This window comes from Festucalex cinctus, chromosome 15 (assembly GCF_051991245.1).
Source record: "Festucalex cinctus isolate MCC-2025b chromosome 15, RoL_Fcin_1.0, whole genome shotgun sequence".
NCBI classification, from domain to species: Eukaryota; Metazoa; Chordata; class Actinopteri; order Syngnathiformes; family Syngnathidae; genus Festucalex; species Festucalex cinctus.
Window position 1 is genome coordinate 26878075 of NC_135425.1, and position 23434 is coordinate 26901508.

A 23434-nucleotide genomic window follows, 5' to 3' on the forward strand; every position below is an offset into this window, starting at 1 on the left:
AAAGGACATTCGAGGACAGGGCGGACTCGGACAGGACCGAATTTGACAGTGTGTGGAGGAACAGGACAGAGAGTGATAGAAAGGGACAAGATGAGAGGGGACAGATTTGGACAGGGCGGGATAGGACAGCACTCAAAGAGGACGGGACAGAACAGGACAAAGCACGATGGAGTGGTAAGGGGAAGGATGGGACAACCCTATAAAGGGACAGGATAAAGCAAGGTAGGACAGTACAGATTAGGCGGCATGGAACAGGACTCATTGGGGACAGGGTAGGAAAGGAGAGGACATTCCAGGACGGGGCAGACTTGGACAGGACAGAATGGGAGAGGACATGCTGGAATGGTCACAAGCAAAACGCTATAAGGCAAGATGAGGGGGAGAAGGCAGCATAGGACAGGACAGAAGCGTTTGTTTGATCTCCAATAAGTGCTTCACCACCAACATCTGAAGTCAGCTTCAAGCATCACGACGAGTCTTCTGAAATGGTCCAACGTAGCGGAAGGAACGTACGAGGACACGCACGCCGTCCGTCCATCATCGTGACTTGAACTCAAAATTGAAGGACAACCAGGAAGTCGGACGGAGGCTACGTCGCTATGCTACGTTAGCAGCTAGCTGAGTGGCAAGTTCTGATTTTCTTCATCCTTTTGTGGCATTCTGAAACATGTTTGAAAGCACCTGCTAATCTACTCGCTCTTCAGACACCTTCGAGTGTACAACATTGTTAAAAAAAAATAAAAAAAACGACAACATAAATAACCCTTCTTCAGTCATAGATGCTATGCTATGTTAGCGGTTGGCTTTGTGAATACTTTTTTTTATTTTTGTTTTTTTTTCCTGTTTAAATTATCTCCAGAAATTCTTTACGGATGAAGAATGTGTGCAATTATGGACGTTCGAAAGGAATGGTTTCAAATATATTTAATAATTGAATTACCCTAGTTAACATGGAAAAAACAGGCCTAAGTGACAATAACGACAAAACAAACATTTTTTGTAAGAGGGCCCACAAGGACCATGAAAACTTTTTTTTTTTTTTGTGGAACGTGGACATCATTTTGAGTCGATGAAAACAATCCGGTACAAACGCAAACGATGCGAAATAATAACTGCATTGTTTTCACCTCACTGTGTCCTACGCCTGGTCGTCATGGCAACCCTCCACAGGAAGTGACATAACTTAACATACACGCAATCAGTAAAAGTCCTCAACACACAATAATCATCATCATCATCATCTCTGGTCAACATGCTCGCGTGGGATTGGTGGGATGTGTTGGGGGGGAGGAGCTACGTCATGGTGTTCTTTTTCTTCTTCTACGCCTCCAGCTCAAAGCCCATTCCGACCTTGTGACCTCCAGCGTTGAAGTTCTTTCCGTCGATGAGGGCCGACAGCGTGACCTTGACGCCTGCGAAGGTCAGAGGAGCGCGTTAGTCACGAGCGAGCAGTCGACGGGTGTGTAGACTTTTCCTATCTGTTGTTTGTGTGCGTGTACTGACCTGGTCGCAGGCTCTGAGTGTATCCGACGCCGATGAGGCTGGCGTTGTTGACTTTGGCCTGGAATAACAAGTTGGAATAACAAGTTAATGGGCGGGATCTGCGAGCGGGGGGGGGGGGTGTCGACTTACGGACACGGACGTGTCGGCGTCCATTTTGTACTTGGCGGCGATGCCGAAGCGGGTGTTGTTGCTGCCGGCGGTCCAGGCCAAAGTGACGGCCGTCTCCAGACTCTCGTTCACTTTCTGGTAGATGGAGCCGCCGAACTCTGTGCCGTCGTTGCTGACATATTTCGATTGGGGGGGGGGGGAAATCAAATAAGTCATGTACATGGAGGACGAAAAATACTGATACTGTACCTGGTATCGTTACTTGCCCATCCCTAATATTATTATTAGATCTGTTTTTATTTGTGGCAGTTTTGAATGTTTTTTTTATTTAATTTTTAGAATCTTGTTTATTTTAACTCGTATTTATGTGTATGTTTATTTTTTTGTTTTTTCCACTTACATATATATTTTCTTTTACTTAATTTTTGAAATCTATTTTTTATATCTGTTGTTATTTTTATCTGTGGTATTTTGAATTTTTTTTTTTTTTTTGAATTTTTAGAATCTTTCTTTTTACTTTTATTTCTGTGTGCATATAAAAAAAAATTCTTACTAAATTGTTTAAATTATATTTTTATATCCGTTTATTTTTAATTGTTGCAGTTTATAATTTATTTACTTTATTTTTTAATTATAATTTTAGATCTGTTTTTATTGATTTATAATTGTGGCAGTGTAGAATTTTTTTTTTCTTATTTTTGTTTTATTTCTGTGTATGTATATTTTGTTTTTTCCATTTATATATCTATATTTTTACTTTTATTTTATTTTTAATTGTTGCAGTTTTTTAACTTTATTTTTTAATGATATTTTTATATCCATTTTTAATTGTAATTGTTGCATTTTTTTTTTTTACTTTATTTTTGAATGATATTTTTATATCTATTTTTATTTGTAATTGTTGCAGTTTTTTTTTACTTTATTTTTGAATGATATTTTTATATCCATTTTTAATTGTAATTGTTGCAGTTTTTTTTACTTGATTTTTATATCCGTTTTTATTGATTTGTAATAGCGGCCGTTTGTTCCTCCGTCCCCTTTGTCGCCGTCTCAAATGAGCTCTCACGCGATGACGTCACGCCTTCAACTGAATGGAAAACGCCGCCGACGTCCCTCCGCCCCTCCGCGGGCCCAACTCACACGTTGGTGTGCAGCTGGAAGTCTCCGGCCTTGTAGCCCAGCGCAAAGTTGTTCTGCGCCAGTTTGGACTTGGCGGTGTCGAAGGCCATCTGGTAGGCGGCCAGCCAGCCCTCGTAGCCCAGCACGGCGGCGGCGTGCACCACCGGACCTTCCAGGTCCACGTCGCAGCCCACGTTGACGTAGTCGCGCTTGTAGCCCGTCTTCAGCTTGCCGCTCTTCTTGCTGGAAACGCCAGAACACGCCCACTTTTTCGTTTGTTTGTTGTTGTTTTCACACACGCGACAACAACACCAAACAAGAGGTGGACGTGCGCTCACCCCGTGTTTGGGACAAAAGAGGTGTCCAGCGCCACCTTCAGGCCTTGAGTCAGCTGCGGGGGGGACAAAGGCAAAAATGTGGCGCCGCATTTTATCTTAACGACACGCGCTCGCACGTTGCCATGCCAACCTGGTCCTCCAGCGTGACCTCGGTGGCCAGCGTGTTGTCCGTGTTCCACTTCTGGTTGACGCTCAGGCCCAACTCCTTCATCTTGTATTTGGTCTCCAGGCTGCCCGACGCTTTGCCCGAGTCCGTGTTGCTCCACCCGCACGTGTTGAACTCCTGCGCACGCACGCACGCACGCACGCACGCACATCAGAAACGGAAACGGGTCACGTTGCGAGCGCTCCCAAGCTAATTTTGCGGCGACAATATTGCGTCACACAAAAGCTGATATGCAGATGATTTACTCAAATGACAACAAAAAGTAAAACATCAAACAGATGTTTGTTGATTTGATTTTTTTTTTTTTGCAAATATCCTTAGGTAGTACTTTAATTTTAATTTAATTTTAAATTAAATTAATTTAAATTAAAGAAATTAAATTAATTTTAAATTAATTTTAAATGTTTTTTAATGTTCTCACATAGTGGCTAATCAGGGTAAGGTATTAATTGGATTTAATTCATTTTTAATTGATAGTAATTTGGTATTTGATTTTTTTTTGCAAATATCTTTTGGTAGAAATTAATTCAATTTAAATTTTTATTTAATTTTTAAATATGTTAATTTTTTAAAATGTAGTCATTCACAGATGTTCCCACATTGAGTGTCTAATAGGGGGTAAGTAATTAATTGGATTTATTTCATTTTTATTTGATATTTTTGCAAATATCCTTGGGTAGAAATTAATTCAATTTAAATTTAAATTTTGTTTTTATTTTATTTTAATTTAATCATTCATTAACTATTAATTAAAAATGCATTTTCTCACAAATAGCAAATCAGTCTAAACACTGCAGTTTGTAAAAAAAAAATTGGCAATATTAATGTATCATTGCTGAGTCAAATTTTACGCAGATTACTAAATGATGCCGAATTAAATTCAAAATCAAATTTTCTGTATGAGGGTTTCAAAGCCTGTGATGAATTATTCGGGGTGAGGCGCCCAAAAATAACAAAAACAAAATGGAGGCCACAATGTGATGATGAAAAACAAAATGAGTGGAAGATGATGAAAGAAGGAAAAAGAAAATGGAATTCAACAAGTGATAGGACGATGATGATGATGATGACGACGATGATGATGATGATGAAGGTCTCACGGCTGTCTTACCATCTACGCCACGTGTCCGTGATGGTCGAGGAGGGGGCGGAGTCAAGGGGAGGGTTGGAGGGAGGGGCGGGGTTGTCAAAGGGACAGAGAGCAGATAGACCCTCAGACAACTCGTTATCATGCATGTTGGTGGGCGGAGTCACAAACGAAAAGAGGGGGAGGGACGGAGGCGGGAGGGGGAGGAGATTCTCACCACGCCGCTTTGAGATTTGGTCTTCAGGTCCAACTTGACCAGTCCAAAGCCTGGAAGAAGGGATCAAATTAGCTTTTCATTCATAACGCGGGCGGCGCTGGCAGCTAGCTTCGCGCGTGCTAACGTTGACACAGTCGCGACCGGTAATCGGAAGTCAAGTTTGGTCAGGAGCAGGATTACACACAATTTCCCAGGAATATTAATATTGATTTCATTGGATTTAAAAAGGGATACGTCACTAATTTAGCTCATTAGAGCAATCAAAAGTTCACATTTTGTATAGAATTCATTTGACACTTTCATTATTCTTGTAAATGTTGTCGACTGAAAATGACTTCACAATGTGCTCAGGTAACGACCAATCACAGCTCGCCCTGTTTTCTTTCTTTTTTCTTTTTTTTTGGCCACGTGACATTCACAAGCTGAGCTGTGATTGGTCGTTACCTGACAACATTGTGATGTCATTTTCAGTTGGCAGCAATTTGCAAAATGTGTTTTAAAAAAGGTACTAATTGCACATGAAAATAGCACATTTATTATAGACAAAATATGACAAAGTACATTTAACATAAAAGCCATGTATGTTAAATCTGATTCAAAATCAGTCTAGGTTATTGTCTGAAAATTTTGCAAAATTATTTATTTTTTAATAAGTCAAACCTTGTTTACATTATTATTTTTTTATTTTTTAAATCGCAATCGTCTTCCAGAATGACAGAAAAAAAAAAATCGAGATTTTATTTTTTGGCCATATCGCCTAACCCGAGCAGTAGTAACCAATTTAACACATGGTCACAACTAGTAGAGTTAGTTGGGAGTTAAAAGTGACTCACCGTAGCCTTTGCTAAAGATGTCCTTGGCAGCTTTGCCCAGGTCTGCGTAGGAAGGCGGCACGGCCATGATGCTGCAACGCAACAACAACAACAAAAAGACAGCAAATGAATACATCTTCTTCATTGAACAAAAAAAAAAAAAGGATTGCGCGCTAATCTCGCTGTGTGCGTGTTTGCAATTTGAACAAATGGTCGATGCAGCATCTCTGACCGATGGACACAAAGGGACAAAAAAAAAAGGGGGCTCCACTCAACAAGCTAGCCCACAAGCCAGCCTCCATTTCATGATGTAAAACTAAGAAAAACCCCCCCCAAAGAAATCAAATCGCCCCGTGCAGGCTCAACGAGATGCCAAGCGACGCCGACGAGAGGCGTCTAAAACCCGGGTGGGATTAAAAGGATGCATGCGAGCCATCATTACATAATGGCCAACCCGGCTAGTACCGTTAGCTAAATCTGCTTACGCGCTAGCCAGCTAGTCGCGCGGCTAACCTTGGACGAGACCAAATCTGGATCAAAATGTCGAGCGCGTGTGACGGGAAGGCGGAAAAAAAAAAGAAAGAAAAAGTCAAATAAATAAATAAATGAATGAATGCTGCTCACCGATCCGAACGGACGTCAGCGGAGCCGGCGAAGTCCTGCTGGTGGTCCTCCTGGTTGGTCCCGGTGTTCGTGAGGATGCTGAGCAGCGGATTTGACAGCGAGCTCCGTTTTACGCCGGGACGGGGGCACTGTGAAGGAGACACACTGCGCATGCGCCCGCCCGACAAAGAGCAACTGCGAGGCCAAGAGCGAACTTTTCCCCCCATTTACGCATATCAGTCGCCGGAAGTCGAGCGAAATGGCCACTTAAGACGAGAGGAATACTCTCCCCCGTCCCCCAAAAATGCTGAGAGCGAACACATACCAAGCCTTCCGGTTTGTTTTGAACTTTGTTTTTAAGAAAAGGAAAGTATCATTTAAGCGCCGGAAGTAATTTTAAAACACTTTTGATATAATAAACTATGGAATAGTTAATATTATTATATTATAATTATATATATATATATTTTGTTTTATTTTATATATTTTATTTTACATTATTTATTTATGTGCTGTAGCGAGCAGTGACGGGAGTCGGAGGCAGAGTGTTGAAGTCCGGAGCCAAAGACCGGCGATTTATTGACATCATCAACAACTCTGCGCGAGACTCACAGACCTACCAACATTTTGTTCTTTTATCCTTTCATCCTTTCATCCCATCCAACTCCTCCTTCGTCCCAACGTTCCGTGGGTGAATTATGTTCTAATCACTACAGTGCATTTATTTTATGAATTTATTTATATTTTTAATGGTTATTATTATGTTTTAATTATTTGTTATTATTATTACTTTATTTCTATTGAACACATGGCACATGCGTCATGTACAAAAAACGATAACAAAAGCGCAATTTTCACAAGCCAAAAGTGAAATCGCCTCAAACGAAATGCGCCAGCCAAACATTTCCGGATATACGTCACCGGAAGTTTACACAAACAGGTAGTTGTGAGACAAGAGCGAACTCCTTACTGATAGCATTTCAACTGCTAAGTAGCTCGTTTGAATTCAGACGGCGACACATTCGCTTAAAAATGTGTAAACATCTGGTTCTAGTTTTGAAAGCTGTTTTGAATCCTTGCGTCGGGGACAAAATATAGTTTTAACGATGACGAACTACTTCCTACGAGTTTTATTCTTCCAGTGTAGTTATGTTCATTTTTAACGTCATGGTTGTTTACTGTTTGGAGTTGCGTTCACGTTCCCCTGGGCAGGTCCCCCTTAAAAATGTTCATGGCCGCTTTTTAAAAGGGGCGGTGGGGTGGGATGTGGTGGGGGTGTCCACGGTGCAAGCCCCTCCCCTCCCCTCCCCGCCCTGCAGGAAAGTCTGACTCGACGTTTACCAACCGAGAACTGCACACAGCACAGGAAAACTTGTAGCTGTCAAAAGTCCTCCCCAGCAGGCCGAAAGAGAGACGAGAGCGAGGAGCGAGTTGCAGTCCCAAGTCCGATGGTCAGGGGCGCGCGTCGCACTTTGGACCGCGCCCGGTGTTGCACGAAGCTGCAGCGGGGCCGCCGCACGAGCTTTTTCCATCCCACAGCGGAGTGAGTGAGGCCAGCCGGAGGGTGGGCGAGCAACCGAGCGCAATCATGTCCGGACATCAGCCGAGCTTCGTCAACACGTTCCGCAGCAGGACGCACAGCCTGGCCGCCGCCGCCCCTGCAGGCAAAGCCAAGTTGACCCACCCTGGCAAGGCCATCCTGGCAGGTAACAACTATTTCAGTCAAGTGCCAGTTGACTTTGTGCAGGAAAGTTGTCAAAGGTGTGCCACAACTATCGAAACGAGACGTGCACTGCAAACAAAACGGCGCGTAATTTCCTCTTCTAGCCAATCAAGTTCAGTCATCAGTTGAACACGACTTTTATTGACGTTGGGGTACGTCAAAATAGTTCCAAACCATTCAGCGTCATTCTTTAAAGTAGATCTTGTAGGTTTACTTTTCCATTTGTGTGGCCAAGGATCCAAGTAATATTAAATATGGAAGCACATGTTGTGTCACCTCCATGCCACCAGGTGGCGATGATGTACAATGAAGTACGTCCGCCAGACCTTGACTCGCCTCGAATGTTCATATTTTTCCTCTCAAAATTCACCAAACATAAAAGATGTTCTGGTATATATGTTAATAATGTCACCATGTCATTTTTTAAAAGTAGATATTTTATGTGGCAAACCGAGGATGTCCGATAATGAAAAAAAAACACAGCCTTTTGTTTTTCCCAAATAAAAACTGCTTTTCATGGGATGCCAGATGAAAAAGAAGGAAATAAAATTTTACACAATACATTTAATTAGATATATAAAGGATATTTTTTCTTGAAATGTAACATTACAAAATACAGAAATGATTTAAAAATACAATAGTTATGATTAAAGTTACAGAAATGATTACAACTAATAATTACAAAAAATACAGAAATAATTGTTGAAAAAACTTGGATATATTGATGAAAACAGGCATAGTGATCATATTTTATGAATGTAAACAAAAAGTAATATTAAATATGGACGCACGTGTCTGTGTATCCTCCATGCCACCAGGTGGCGATGATGTACAATGAGGTACGTCAGCCAGACCTTGAAGGAAATACAAATACTCGCCTCGAATGTTCATATTTTTCCTCTCAAATTTCACCAAACATAAAAAATGTTTGGGTATGTTAATAATGTCACAATGCTTCGATCTTTATATTGTAAGCTTGTTATTAACCTACATTCTTACACATAAACGTGTTTGTTTGAACACAGTCGGTCCAATCATTACGACGTCGTTTTGACACAAACAGAAAGTCCAAAAGTTCTTCTTGACTTGTTGCGCATGTTGCCTCTCCGTGACCTTTGCACTGTGTGCCGAGAGGAGCCCCCCCCCCCCCCCGCGCACACTGCAATGACAAAGCACAACAGCCTGATAGCGCAGTGGGCCTCCGCTTTTGTCTCAGCAGGCTTGCTGGACGGAATCCAAGCAGCGTTTGTGGCCTCAAAACACGTTTTGGACTTTTGAAAGGCATCTCGAGAACGGGTCCAAAATGGGTCACTTTCAACCAAAAGGCAAAAAATGTCTTGTGGGTCTACTTATGAGAGACCAAATTTCTTATTGTTCGCTTAAATTGGCTTTGACGGCTGAATTTTCAAAACATTCCAAAGACGGCCTAAAAATGAACACGCTTGACACTAAAATGGCTGCATTAAAACTAAAATGGCTGACGCGTGCGTTTTCAATAGTGATGTCACTATCGAATAGGGGCGGGAACCTGCGGGTACCTCACGATTTCGTACGATATGCAATACGAGGCTCGCCAAAACGATTATCTCACGATATGACGATACCGCCATTATCGATGAAATTACTCGGCTAATAAATCCACAATAATCGACGATAAAACTAATCATAAAATAATAATAATAGCAATAAATAATAAAATAAATCATCAATAAAATAAATAATAAAATAATACATAAATTAATAATTATAAAAATACAAAATAATTCATAATATAATAATAGTAATCAATAAAATAAATAATAATAAAATAAATAAATGATCAATAAAAATAATAAAATAATAAATAAATGAATAATTTTAAAAATAGTAATTCATAATACAATAATAATAATAATAATTAATAATTATACAAATTGTAATTCATTATATAATAATAAAAATGAATACCTTAATAATAAGTCTTCTTTCATGACAAAAACATTGATTCTCATAAGAATCGTGATTCTCATTTAATACAATTTAGAATGGATTTTAAATGTCCTAAAAATTATGATTTCAATGATTTGATACTGTCTTGCCCTTGTTTGTGTACTGGGAAGGCTTGTTCATGTTGTACCCGATTTGGCCACTTAGGGGCAGTGTGGTTCCACTCGTTCTGAGCTGTCGTCACATTCGAAAGTTGAAGGAAAAAGTCACGATCAAGTTATGGCAATAAAAGTTGATTTTTTTTTTTTTTAATATGTCGGTGAGTCATGTTAAGATGTTTTTCTGGATACATTCCTGAAGCGTTTTTGTTTGAATAGTCGTTCTTCTGAGTAAATAGACACATTTGAGCTGAACAAGTTGTGTTTGTGCGTGAATGTTGTTTGAGTCAACCGGGCAAGCTCCGCCCTGATGTGGTGTGGCGCCAGGGGGCGTGTCTTGAGGCCACCACGCTTGCCTCCTGCTCAGCCAATCAGCTGCAAGGCAAGCTGTTTTGCTATTGGCCGGCGTTAAGGTGGAACGGACGGAATTGAAATGTGTCCAAAGCGCTTCGGGAGCCATTTGCGTGACGAGTGACAAATTGTGGATGATCCCGCCCACCATTTCGTGACTTTTCAAGTCCGGCCGCATTTTGCAATCCAACCATTAAAGCGGGAAAAAAAAAAAAAAAAAACGAAAAAAAAAAACACGACTTCACGATGACGTCCTCAAATGAAGGAGCATTTTTTTTTAAATTGTTTTTAAGGCAAAACTTTGAACCTCAAAAATCGTCACTTTTCAGGAGAACATTGTTTTTTTAAAACCAATTTACATTACGTCATCACAGTGAACAAAAACATTTTCAACACTTTAGATTGCTCAATAATTTGTAAAAAAAATAAAAAAAATAAAACAAAATAAAAATGACATTTTGACTTTGTCACATAGGACGTTTCGGCCTGACGCCAGCAATATAAATTATTTATTTATTTTTTATTTTTTTGGTACCTTAATATTTACGGCATTAACGATACAAATTACCGGCACAACATTTTGTTGTTTTTGTTTTGTTTTCTAATACTTTGTACTATTGTATTTGTTGAACTTTGCAACTGAGAGATCAAAACTTTATTTGATTTTTACTTTTTTTTGGATATCATTATTTTTGTCTTAATGTGTTAAAAAAGAAAACAAATGGCAATAATCAGTCAGTCCTGAATTTCCCCAAATACATTTTCATCATAAAATTCTCAAATGAAGATAAACTTGAATAAATTCCACATTTCTCGACTTCAAAGGCCAATTCAGGACGTCAAAGCGTTTCATTTTTCACATTCCAAAAATTCCGGGTTCCACATTTTCTCAACAAAATGATCAAATTTGAGAGATTTAAAAAAAAAAAAATGCATTTGGTTCCTTCTTCCGCATTTGTCAATTGAGTCAAACAGCCGAGGTCCCAGAATTGAACCCTGTGGAACGCCATACATGCCATTATGAATTCATATTGCACATATTCATCCGACCACTTTGTATTTTTGCTCAACATAGTCAGTCAGGACATTTTGTGCAACTGATTGAACGTAAACTTGCGTTGAAATGCAGCGATGAATATTTGTGTTTGTTTGCAGGCGGCATCGCGGGCGGCATCGAGATCTGCATCACGTTCCCCACCGAATACGTCAAGACTCAACTGCAGCTGGACGAGAAGGCCAACCCGGCCAAGTACAAAGGAATCGGTCAGTGCGGATGGCGAGCGAGCCAACGCTCGCCGCCGCATGCTGACGTGTCGTTTTTGTCGCTTGCCAGGCGATTGCGTCCGGCAGACGGTGAGCGGTCACGGCGTCCGCGGTCTTTATCGCGGACTCAGCTCGCTGCTCTACGGATCCATTCCCAAAGCCGCCGTCAGGTACGAAAGCGCCGCAGACGCGCGTCGGCCGGCGAGTAGCTGCGGTCAATCCAGGATGTCCAATCAACAGTGGAAAAAAAATTCCAAAAATGCTTTTCATGGGAAGCCAGATGAAAAAGAAGGAAAGGAAAATATTACACAACACCTTATAACAATACAGCTAATTATACATAAAAAAAATAAAATAATTCTAGAAATGACAAATTACAAAATGCAGAAATTATGTTTTAAAAATACAGAAATTATTTTTGAAATACAATAATTATGATTAAAATTACGGAAATGATTACAACTAACATAATTACAGAAATAATGCTAAAAAAAAAATATGGATACAATGATGAAAACGGGCGTCTTGGTCATATTTTATTAATACAAACAATAAGGAATAAAAATATATAATAAATAATGATGAAGAAATACATAATCACACAAAATATAGAAATAAGGATTAAGGAGTACAGAAATGTTGATTAAAATACAGAAATAATTATTTTAAAAACTAGAGAAATAATGACAAAAATTACAGGAATAATGATTCTTTTTAATACAAAATGAATGAAGAAATGCAGATTGATAAAGAAAATAGAAATAATGATGAACCAGGACTAGTGGTACAAATATTTTATGAATGAAAAAAATGAATAAATATCGACACAATGATTCATAAAACAAATAAGCATTAAAACATACAGATTAAAATACAGAAATAGGGATTAAAAAATACATAAATAAGAATTAAAACACAAATACTCACAAAAAAACAGAGAAATCTAACAAATCTAGAATAATAAGAATTATACAAATGTTAATTAAGGTAAAAAAAAAAATACAGAACTGATAAAAAAAAATTCTGAAAGAACAGAAATAACCATTAAAAGTAAAGAAGTGTGATCCAAATAAAAACGGTGCTTAAAAAATGATGCAAGAAGGACTAAAAATACATCAACATGATAATAATATAAAAAACCAAATATGTTTGAATGATGCGAGTAATTAGAAAATGCGAGTTTGTTTTTGCGACGTGACGTTTTCACGCCGACGAGGATTTTCTTCCGGTCTTTCTCTGCCGTCAGATTCGGCGTGTTTGAGTTCCTGAGCAACAAGATGCGCGACGAGCGCGGCAAGCTGGACAGCAAGCGCGGCTTCCTGTGCGGTTTGGGCGCCGGCGTGGCCGAGGCCGTCCTGGTGGTCTGCCCCATGGAGACTGTCAAGGTCAAGTTCATCCACGACCAGACCTCGGCCAACCCCAAGTACCGAGGATTCTTCCACGGCGTGCGGCACATCGTCAGGACGCAAGGTGGCGCCAAACAGAAAATCACGCCTTTCGTCCTTTGCGAATCGCCGGCAAAATATCCTTTGCGATCTTTTCAAAGACGTTGCGCTTCAAATCAAAGGAACCGAAATGATTCAAAGCGCCTTTCATTTGGTGTCTGTGCGTCAGGCCTGGGCGGGACGTATCAAGGTTTGACGGCCACCGTCCTCAAGCAAGGCTCCAACCAGGCCATCCGCTTCTACGTCATGACCTCGCTCAGGAACTGGTACAAGGGTACGAACCGCCGCCGCCGCATGCTGCTTCACCTTCACATATCGGCTCCATTCCTTTTGTCAGCGCGCAAGGAACAAGCGAAATCGTGTTGTTTTGTGAAAATAACAAAAAACTACTTTTTTGCCACATATTTTTCGTCAATTCGGAGGACATTAGCATTTGTTAGCATTCCGCTAAAATGACTTTCCGAAGGCTACATTGTGTGGAGAAAAAAAAGAAAAAAAAGGCTTGCTATGGAATATGGTGCAAAAGTTTAAAAATTTGTACCTGTAGAAAAAAAAAAACCCAAAAGTCTAAATTTGTATCTGTAAAAAAAAATAAAAAAATCTACCTTTAAAAAAACCACAAAAAAAACCTGTACCTGTAAAAAAAAAAAAAAGAAATACATTAAAAAAAAGTGTAAATTTGTATTTGTAAAAGTACTTTTTTTTTTTTTTTTTTTACAGGTCCAAATGTATACTTTTTTTTTCTCCAGGTACAATTGTCCCCAAAATGTTCTTTTGCATCATATTTCCCTCCATAGCTTGAGCCTCTTTTAGGAAAAATTGTTGCTGTGAACTGAGTTGAGTCGACTGCCACCATGTCGTGCTCATATCTCAAAATTGTTGCTCGCAAGTCAAAGCAAGGCAGTCGTCGGAACCGCGGCTCGCATCTCAAAACGATTATTATCTCGCGATTACCTCGTTACATGATAGCCAGAAGACTAAAGTTTGTTTTTTTGCGGCGAAGGCGACAACCCCGACAAATCCATGAACCCGTTGATCACCGGAACGTTCGGCGCCGTCGCCGGCGCGTGCAGCGTGTTCGGCAACACGCCGCTGGATGTGATCAAAACCCGAATGCAGGTCGGTTTCCCATCCGGTTGGCTTCTCGACACCTTTTTTTTGCCCGACCGCTTTCTTTTCTCTTTTCCCCCCAACAGGGTCTGGAAGCGCACAAGTACAAAGACACGCTGGACTGCGCCGTGCAGATCATGAAGCACGAGGGGCCCCGAGCGTAAGTGGCACAATGGCGGCCCAGACTCACGCTAATGCTAATGCTAATGCTAATGCCACTTATGGCATTGAGAAACACATGGACTGCATGTGACGTCTTTGTCCCTTTCCTGTCCATCTCTTCAACCAAAAAAATTGTACAATTTCATATTTTGGTTTTATATATTTATTTTAATATTTAGATACCTTATTCTTTAAATGAATTCAGGATTACATTAAAAAAGGAATAAAAAATAAATATTCAAAAAATGTCAGTCTCCAAATTTTTAAGTTTGATGAAAAGTTTTAAAATTACCTAAAAAAATTGGCCAAAAAGAAGAAGAAAAGCAGAAAATGTCAGTAAAATGTCAGCAAATAAAAAAAACAAAACAACAACAACAAAAAAACATTCAAAAAGTAAATATAACATGTCCAAAAACAAAAAGAAGAAATCTGGGAAATTACAATAAAATGTACACAAAATTGCAAAAAAAACAAAAACAGTCCAGAAATTTATTAGAAAAAAGGCAGAAAGGGAAAACATTAAAGTAAGTAACCATAAAATGTACAAAAACTAAAATAAGGAATCCAGAATATTACCATAAAATGAACACAAAATTGCCAAAAAAAAAGGCCAGAAATTTGTTACATAAAAGGCAGAAAAGAGAACATTCAGAAAGTAAACATAACGTCCAAAAAGAAGAAATCTGGAAAATTACCATAAAGTGTACACAAAATTCCCCCCCAAAAAAAGCACGAAATTTATTATAAAAAAAAAAAAAAAAAAAAAAAATCAGAAAGTAAAGCATTCAAACCATAAAATGTACAAAAACTAAAATAAGGAATCCGGAAAATTATCATAAAATGTACACAAAATTGCCCAAAAAAGTCAGGATATTTATTACAAAAAAAGGTAGAAAAGTAAACGTTCAAAAAGTAACTATAAAATGTACAAAAAGAAAAAGAAGGCAAAAAATTATCTTATGTCCACAAAATTGTCAGAAATTTGACAAAAATGCCAAAAATGGATGAAAAATGAGACAAATAAAATCCAAAAAGTGAAGAGGAAATGTAGAAGAAAACGAATCTCTCCGTATTGGATGCTGCAATTATTATTATTATTATTATTATTATTATTTTGTTTATTGATTTGGCTTCAAATGACGGTAAAAGTTTTGTTGACATTTTGTGTCAGGTTCTACAAAGGGACGGTCCCTCGTCTGGGTCGGGTGTGCTTGGACGTGGCCATCGTCTTCGTCATCTACGAGGAGGTGGTCAAGGGCCTCAACATGCTTTGGAAGACCGACTGACGCACGGACGGACGCACGGACGGACGCACGCGTCTCCACCCGTTTTTTCCGCCAGTTCCTCTGCCGTGATGGTTGGCTTTCGCGATATTTTGAATTGAAGGTGTTCATAATCAGAACGCATATTTGTCAGGAAACGAAATCCGGAAGCGACTCAGGAAGGAAGCGGGAAAAAAACAAACTTGTTTTCGGAATACTTGAAGATTTGAAAGTACATATGCAATGACGTCGATTTTCTTTATAATTTTGAGATATTTGGGAAAATATTCCGCCTCCAAGTGCCTCTTATTGAGGTTTTGCTTGGTTATCTGATTCGAGTCAGTTGTAATCTAATTATTATTATTATTTTTCCATTTCAAAAATCGAAATTCCACTAATCGTGCCTTCGATGCCATTCCACAGAAGCTTGGCTGCTTTTTCAGAGTTTCTATCCGATGAACTATTATGAATATTCATTTCATTTTCTTTCCTGATGTCCAATGTGCCATATTGAGGAGTTTGTGGGTGTGTTTACATACACGACGTGCCTTGATCGTCACTTCGACAGATTCCATTGACAAAGACGCTCGGAAACTTTTTGGCTCCAGGGAGACGGGAACAAATTTGCTTCCCAAACAGCTGCCTTATAATACCAATGCCAAATAATTAAACATAACTACCATGTGTTCTCCAAAAAGTTTTTAGTGGAAGACAAGTTGGCATAAAAAGTTGTTTCCACCATAGTCATTGTAAAGTCAATGTTTAACAAACTAATTTTTAGCATATACTAGCCCTCATTTGTTGATATGCACTTTTTTCTTGATACAACATAATTTATTGCAAGTAATTTTGTGGACCCACAGGAATCGGGTGTCGGTGGAAGATGTGATCGGGCTGCCAGATGATCCAGTTGACGTCAAACATTGGAAAGAAAATATTCAGTCATTGAAATAACAAAATATATGGACTGAAATTGTAAAAACGTAAATAAACCTAAGAATATAAAGGCAAAATAGATTGAATAGATGATAAATGTATAAAATAATTGCCTCAGATGTGACAAATATTGTTAATGTGTTCCTATTATCATTAAGACTGTTTTTTTATTTTAATTTTTTTTGTTATTGTGAATGATTTGTGAACCGCTAAAAACAAACCAAAGCTAATTTTGTTAGCGCAGCTGTAGTAACGTCACCGGCAAGCGTGAAGGCGCATCAAACTACTTTTTTTCCACTCTTAAAGTACAATGCTTTTATATTTTTAGGCTTATTTACATTTTTAGTCCATAATTTTTGTTATTTTAAACAATTGTAAACGGATAATTTCCGGACAATCCTGTATCGTGACGTCATCTGCAGGCGACACCGATGCTATCTGGCAGCCCGATCAGATTTTACACCCACACCGGGGACCCCCGTTTGAGTACTTCTGTCATAACAACTGCTAATATTGTTCATTCCTGTGCCTTAAGTCTTCCATATTAATATACTGTGAACACACACAAAATAAAAATTTAACTGGAAATATTCCTCCATGCTGTCTTGCGTTGGTTGCGTGAGACTGTTGCGTGACCTTGCTTGGTGTTTTTCGGACCTGCTCGCTCGCCGTACATGTCGCGTAATTTTGTTTTGGGCCCAGAAAAGAAACAAAAAAAATGCTGTTTTTGTGCTTTTCGCGTTGATGCCGCCGCTGCTGGTTTAAAGTTGGAAAAAGTGGAAACATGTCGTTCCGCGGAGAGGCCAGTCGGGGTTTCTACTTCAACACCGTCCTGTCGCTGGCTCGCTCGCTGGCGGCTCACCGGCAGGCGCCGCTCGACAAGGTTAGTGGCCATGCTAAGGTTAGCATAGCGGCTAAGGCTAGCTCGACATCAACTTGTCTCTTTTGTTTTTTTTCTTTAAGTCACTTATTTGAATATTATTTCGCACAGTTGAGATGATTTAATGGGTGGAGTTGTTGGAGACGAGTCGGGTCGTAGGTGACTGTTAATATTAACCCAATAACCCCTAATAATTCATCAGCTTCATACATAGCTAGCTAGTTCTGTGTACAAATTCAAATATTGTAATTTACATTATCTAGGGCTGCTCGATTATGGGGGATATAATAATCACGAGTATTTTGGCAATAATTGAAATCATGATTATTCAAAGGATTTTTTTTCTGTTTTTTTTTGTGGTGCAAAACAAGAAAATGTTTTCACATTTAAAATATTAAGACCAATTAAAAAAAATAGAAACACAATTATGTAAGTTCCTTTTGGACCAAACAAAATTTAATAATAATAATAACAATAATAATAATGTATTTATTTATGTATGTTGGTAAAAACGTGAAGTGTACTGTGCAATAGGATGATAATTTATTTGTTTGGTACAAAACAAGAACATGTTTAAAAGTAAAAAAAAAAAATATTATATCTATTTTTTTTTTCTAGAATTGAGTTAAAAAAAAATCGCAATACTTGAATTACAGATTCATATCGGTATCGAATCGAATGGTGATCTATGAATGACCAAGCGTGCGTCATGTTGCGCCAAATGTCACGTCATCGTCGTCGTCGCCCGCAGGTGCAGAAGTTACAATGCATGTGTCCCGCCGACGTGAGAGGCGTGTTCCAGCTGGACGAGAGGCGGCGGGACGCCGTGCTGGCGCTGGGCATCTTCCTGGTGGAGTCGGACCTGCAGGTGAGCGACATCGGGAGTCGCGACCGGCGTCCGCTCGTGCGCAGTCTCAACGTGGCGCCGTCTGTCTGTCTGTCCGTCCGTCCGTCTGTCGTGGTTGCAGCACAAAGACGCCATCGTGCCGTACCTTCTGGGCCTGCTCAGAGGACTGCCCAGAGTTCAGTGGATCGAGGAGAGCTCGGAACGCAAAGGACGAGGTCACCTTTCGTTTTTCATGTCATCCTCCCCTGCATCATAACACCCGCAAAGCGTTGATTGCGATTTTTGCGCTGCGCTCGAGCACACGCGTGCGCTCGCCTTTCCCCTTGCAGGGACGCTTCCCGTTGCCGAGAATTTCAGCTTTTGTCTCGTGACGCTGCTGTCGGACGTCGCCCAGCGAGATGAAACGCTGCGAGGGCAGGTGTGTGCGTGCGCGAATGTCGTGAACGCTTTGCGATAGTGACGACGACGTAACTGTGACGTCAGATCCTGGAGACCATCATGGACGTCATGCAAGTCCTGCAAGAGCTGTGCAAGAGCCCGCAGTCTCACGATAAAGGTACGACGCCAGCAGCGTTTTCCTCACCTACTTTTATTGATTGATTGATTTTGTTGCTTTCAGGTCCCAACTACGTGGACTACACGTGCCGCTACACGGTGCCCGCCTTGCTGGGCGTGGCGCGGGCGTTCGGCCGCTACAGCAACACGGACGAGCCGCTGCTGTCCAAGCTGTTCCCGCGGCCGGCGGCGCCCCCTCTGGCGGGGGCGTCGGCGGAGGACGGCGGCGAGGCCGCGCGACGCCGCTCCTTCAACGACTTCCGCTCCATCCTGCCCAGCTCCTTCCTGGCCGTGTGCCCGCCGGCCGACAGCCTGAGGGGCAAGAGCTCCTCCGTCTCCTCCGTGTGTCAGCAGGTAACCGCACTGGGGAAAAAATGGATTATATCGTTCAAGAAAAATGGTCTCCTCACGAAACAAGATGATTTTTTTGTTTGCCCTACTACAGACGAATAGATACCATAGATAAGAAACTAGATAGAGGAAGATAATGTAGATAGTCTAGCTAGCTATAGTAGTGATAGTCTAGTTAGCTACAGTAACAATAGATAGTTTAGCTAGCTAGCTAGCTACAGTAACGATAGATAGATAGATAGATAGATAGATAGATAGATAGATAGTCTAACTAGCTAGCTATAGTAGTGATAGGCTACCTAGCTACAGTAGCAATAGATAATTTAGCTAGCTAGCTATAGTAGCAATAGATGGATAGATAGACATAGAGTTAGATAGATAGATAGATAGATAGATGGATGGATATAACCATACATAGACGAATACTGTACAATACATGGATATAGATGGATTGATAATGTAATGGATAAATAATGTCAATTGATAATGTAGATAGATAGAATTAATGACGTTAGTGCTAAGGCAAAAACAAATGAAAATGATTTCAATTTTCAACTTGTGTCAACTCGTGTAAATCGTTGACTAGCTTGCAATGTCGCCTGCATGGTCTCGCCGCAACAACAGGCGGCAGCCATGTTGGATGTGTGGACATGTTCTCACCCTCGGAATGGTTTTTTGTTGTCAGGCCAGTCCAGAGAGGACCAGGCTGACCCCAAGCTCCCCGGCGGACCCCTCAGCGCCCTACTTTGAAGGTGAGACTCACTCTTCTGCTCATACATGGGGAAGTGACCACACACACAAAAAAAAAAACAACTTTCCATCCAGGCTCGTACCTTCCCGACGGCAGCTCGCTGGACCCGGACTACTACTTCTCCACCATCAGCTCCAGTTTCTCCGTCTCGCCTCTTTTCACCGGCAGCAGCTGTGGAGACTTTCACGTCCCTCTGGACACGCTCAGGCAGCTTCTCAACATGGTCTGTCGCGCCACACGCATGCTCACGCAAACGCGTCTTAACGTCGTTGTTGTTGTCTGCAACAGGTGGAAGAAATCGTCTCGGGGTCCTTTTTAAAGGCGCTGGATGAAACCTTGGCAGAAATGTTGGAGGTAAGTACGGATAAACCGATTATCGCGCCGATTTGAAACCGAGAAGGGCCAAAACATGCCTTGTGAAAATTAGACTGCACTAAAAAAAAGTTTCCACCAGAGGATGCTAGAACTGCACAAATGGAAATTTTTTTAAAAAACAGATGTGCTGCTTTTTAATATTGTGACATGACGACAATGACGATGTATTGCGGCGGTTTTAATATCACGATAATTGCCGTTATCGTTACGTGGCAGTTGAATCCCGGCCTTCACGTCTACTACAAAACCTTCAGCGATCCTCTCTACGTGGCCGTCTTCAAAATGCTCCGAGACACCCTGTACAACCTGAAAGGTCCGTCCTGGTCTATTTTTATTTTTTTTTTGTAATATTTCTTGTTGACCTCAAGCGCCGCCCGCGTTTTGCCCCACCGAAGACCTGCAGACGGACTTTGTGAAGGAGGTGCACGACTTTGTGCTGGAGCAGTTCAGCAGCAGCCAGTCGGAGCTGCAGAGGATCCTGCACGACGTGGAGCGCCTGCAGAGCGAGCTCAGCCCGCTCAAACTGCGCTGCCAGGCCAACGCCGCCTGCGTCGACCTGATGGTGTGGGCCGTCACCGAGGAGCAGGGTGAGCGAGTGAGCGAGTGAGCGAGCGAGCGAGTGAGCGAGCGAGCGAGCCGCAGAGGCCGAAGTCGCCGGAAACTACCCCGCGCCGGAAACAAAGCCACCTTCCTTTCCGCTCTCGCTTTCCATGCCGCAGGAGCCGAGAACCTTTGCGGCAAGCTGTCGGAGAAGCTGCAGTCCAAAACCTCCAGCAAGGTGATCGTCGCGCATATGCCGCTCCTCATCTGCTGCCTGCAGGTAAGGGACCGGCCAAGATCACAGGCAAAAATCGAATAAATATGAGACATAAATAAATAAATAGTGACATGAATTAATTACGACAAATACATAATACAATAAAAGCAAGATAAATTATTACAATTAAATAAAGGAATTAATTACTACAAATAAATAATACAATAAAAACGAGATAAATTATTATAACTAAATACATATTAAATAAATGAATTAATTACTACAAATAAATAATACAATAAAAATGAGATAAATAAATTAATTACTAAAATAAATCGTAAAATAAATTATAACTAAATAAATATTGAAATAAATGAATTAATTACTACAAATAAATAATACAATAAAAATAAGATAAATACATATTTAAAAAAATTTATTACTAAAAATAAATTAATACAATAAAATACATTATTATAACTAAATAAATATTTAAATTAATGAATGAATTACTAAACATTTATAATAAAATAAAAATAAGATAAATAATATTTAAATAAATTAATTACTAAAAATAAATAATAAAAACATAAATAATAATAAATAAATATTTAAATAAATTAATTACTGAAAATAAATAATCAAATAAAAATAAAATAATTCTAACTAAATAAATGTTGAAATTAATCAATTAATTACTAATAATAAATAATGCAATAAAAATGAAATAAATCCTAATAAATTCAATGATGTTTTACTTAGTTCGACAGAAAAAAAAGGTAAAGCTCAAAATAATGAAAGGTTCAACTGTAAATAGCTGAGTTGTTTTGTGCTTTAAATTATATCAAATAAATAAAGGAATGATCTTTAATACATTTTATTTGATAAAATTACATTTAACTAATTCACTCTCAGCCATTTTCACTGAAGCAATTCCCTTCGCTGTTTAACTGGATTTGGACTGACTTTTCAAGGGCCACAGAATATTTAGTTCGATTGCTATAAAAACACGGAACCTGCCAAAATAAAGATCAAAGTCTCCTCTTGCATGGAAAAAACAAAACAAAACATCTAAATCTGTTTTTTTGGGAGGGAAGGACAAAGTATGAAAAATGGCATTGACCTGATGTTGGTGTTTTTGTGTCGCGCAGGGTTTGGGTCGTCTGTGCGAGCGCTTCCCGGTGGTGGCCCACTCGGTCACGACGTCGCTGCGGGACTTCCTGGTGGTGCCCTCGCCGGTCCTGGTCAAGCTGTACAAGTACCACAGCCAGTGCGCTCCCGGTGAGTCTGGCCTCCCAAAAACTCTTCCCAGTTTGCCGCTAAATCCCGACGCCTCTTCTCTTTTTTTTGTCCAGGCGGCGGCGGCGGCGAGATCAAGATCCACGTGACCAACGAGCACTCCCAGTCCACACTCAGCGCCAGCCCGGGGAGCAAAAAGAGTCAAGCCTCCATGTACGAGCAGCTGAGGGACATCTCCATTGATAACATCTGCAGGTGAGCTTGCTTTTGTTTACCAAATTAACTTGAATACAAATATACGTTCGAGTCCTACTATAAGTCGAACATGTACAAATACTGCCACAATATAATGTCGTCGTCATGTCACGATATAAAAGGCAGCACATCGGGTCCAAAAAGTCAGGTTGAGTTCCATTTGTGCAGTTCTAGCACCCTCTGGTGGCTAGTTTTTTTAGTGCAGTTTAATTTTCACAAGGCATGTTTTGGCCCTTTTATGTTTAAAATCCAGCTAAAGGTCACCGATGTTGACAGACTACACAAGACACTTGAGTTTCATGCTCAAGACATTCAAAATAATGTTTAAAAAAAAACAAAAACTGATTTCATAAAAATAGTAATTTTTTTTGCCTATGAAAGCAAAGCAAAAGGGAAGGAAGATGTTCCACACAAACGCATCATATCCCGTGTTGTAATTACATAAATGTTGCACAAACATTGACATCAGCAAGGATGAGATGAAAATATTTTCATAATTGTTTTTTTTGTTTTTGTTTTGGGGGGTTTTCTTTGAGAATATTTTCATAATAATTGCCAATTTGCAAATATCAATTAAAAAGATTCTGAATTGTCTGAAAGAGAAGACACAAAAGAAATTGGCCTTTTAAAATTCTATTTTATTTTTATTTAATTTAATTTATGGGAAATTGATATTAAAATAATTGATTCATGGTTTTATGAATCAATATAATATAGGAAAATCGATTTGATATTGATTATTTGATTATTTTTTTTCAAACCCAACCCTAAAAATGACTTATTTGAGAAATCCAAATTCCAAAATAGTCAAAACATCATTACAGATCCTTCACAAAAAAAAACAACTAGTATCTTGAATTGTTTGATTTTATTCACATTTTGCAGGTCAAATCCAAAGCTTGACTGCAGTATCAACTTTCCACCAGTAGAAGGTGCTAACGTCATTAGATGTAGACTGGAAATGTCTTGTGGAAAGTGAAATTCTGACCCAGTGATATATTTATTTTTTTCCCCACCAGCCCAGAGAAGGTAACAACAAACAAATTGGAAAAGCATAATATTCACGACCACATAGAAGAAATTGCTTTTTTTTTTTTTTAAATTTAAAAAAAAAAAAATTAATTCTTTTTTTAGC

At 39.7% G+C, this 23434-nt stretch overlaps 3 protein-coding genes across 12 annotated transcripts in view; 2 read left to right on the forward strand and 1 right to left on the reverse strand.

Moving 5' to 3' along the window:
* Positions 1-909: 909 nt before the first annotated feature.
* LOC144002099 (non-selective voltage-gated ion channel VDAC2) lies at positions 910-6524 on the reverse strand. Its single transcript, XM_077497001.1, has 9 exons — positions 5975-6524; positions 5372-5442; positions 4539-4588; positions 3199-3351; positions 3069-3121; positions 2752-2973; positions 1633-1783; positions 1504-1561; positions 910-1412 (listed from the first exon to the last, which is right to left on the reverse strand). The coding sequence occupies exons 1-9, from the start codon at positions 6178-6180 to the stop codon at positions 1321-1323; spliced, it is 1056 nt and encodes a 351-aa protein (XP_077353127.1). The 5' UTR covers positions 6181-6524; the 3' UTR covers positions 910-1320.
* A 363-nt stretch (positions 6525-6887) lies between these two features.
* slc25a1b (slc25a1 solute carrier family 25 member 1b) lies at positions 6888-16877 on the forward strand. Its single transcript, XM_077497002.1, has 8 exons — positions 6888-7659; positions 11267-11374; positions 11445-11544; positions 12621-12844; positions 12989-13093; positions 13823-13938; positions 14016-14089; positions 15263-16877. The coding sequence occupies exons 1-8, from the start codon at positions 7542-7544 to the stop codon at positions 15375-15377; spliced, it is 960 nt and encodes a 319-aa protein (XP_077353128.1). The 5' UTR covers positions 6888-7541; the 3' UTR covers positions 15378-16877.
* A 37-nt stretch (positions 16878-16914) lies between these two features.
* The window catches only part of pi4kaa (phosphatidylinositol 4-kinase, catalytic, alpha a), a 28783-nt gene continuing 22263 nt past the window's right edge, over positions 16915-23434 (forward strand). For 6 of the 10 annotated variants that reach the window (XR_013278669.1, XR_013278670.1, XM_077496978.1 and 3 more), the window contains exons 1-14: positions 16915-17172; positions 17921-18037; positions 18138-18231; positions 18346-18434; positions 18500-18572; positions 18636-18925; positions 19608-19674; positions 19748-19896; positions 19962-20027; positions 20265-20361; positions 20444-20635; positions 20768-20868; positions 21957-22086; positions 22161-22299. Coding sequence is in view for 8 of the 10 variants with exons in the window: in XM_077496978.1 (XP_077353104.1) it covers positions 17074-17172; positions 17921-18037; positions 18138-18231; positions 18346-18434; positions 18500-18572; positions 18636-18925; positions 19608-19674; positions 19748-19896; positions 19962-20027; positions 20265-20361; positions 20444-20635; positions 20768-20868; positions 21957-22086; positions 22161-22299 (1703 nt within the window). In the remaining 2 variants the exon portion in view is untranslated. Of the gene's footprint in view, positions 17173-17920; positions 18038-18137; positions 18232-18271; positions 18435-18499; positions 18573-18635; positions 18926-19607; positions 19675-19747; positions 19897-19961; positions 20028-20264; positions 20362-20443; positions 20636-20767; positions 20869-21956; positions 22087-22160; positions 22300-23434 lie in introns of those variants that run through there. The other 4 variants (XM_077496972.1, XM_077496973.1, XM_077496974.1 and 1 more) reach the window with 2 other exon arrangements.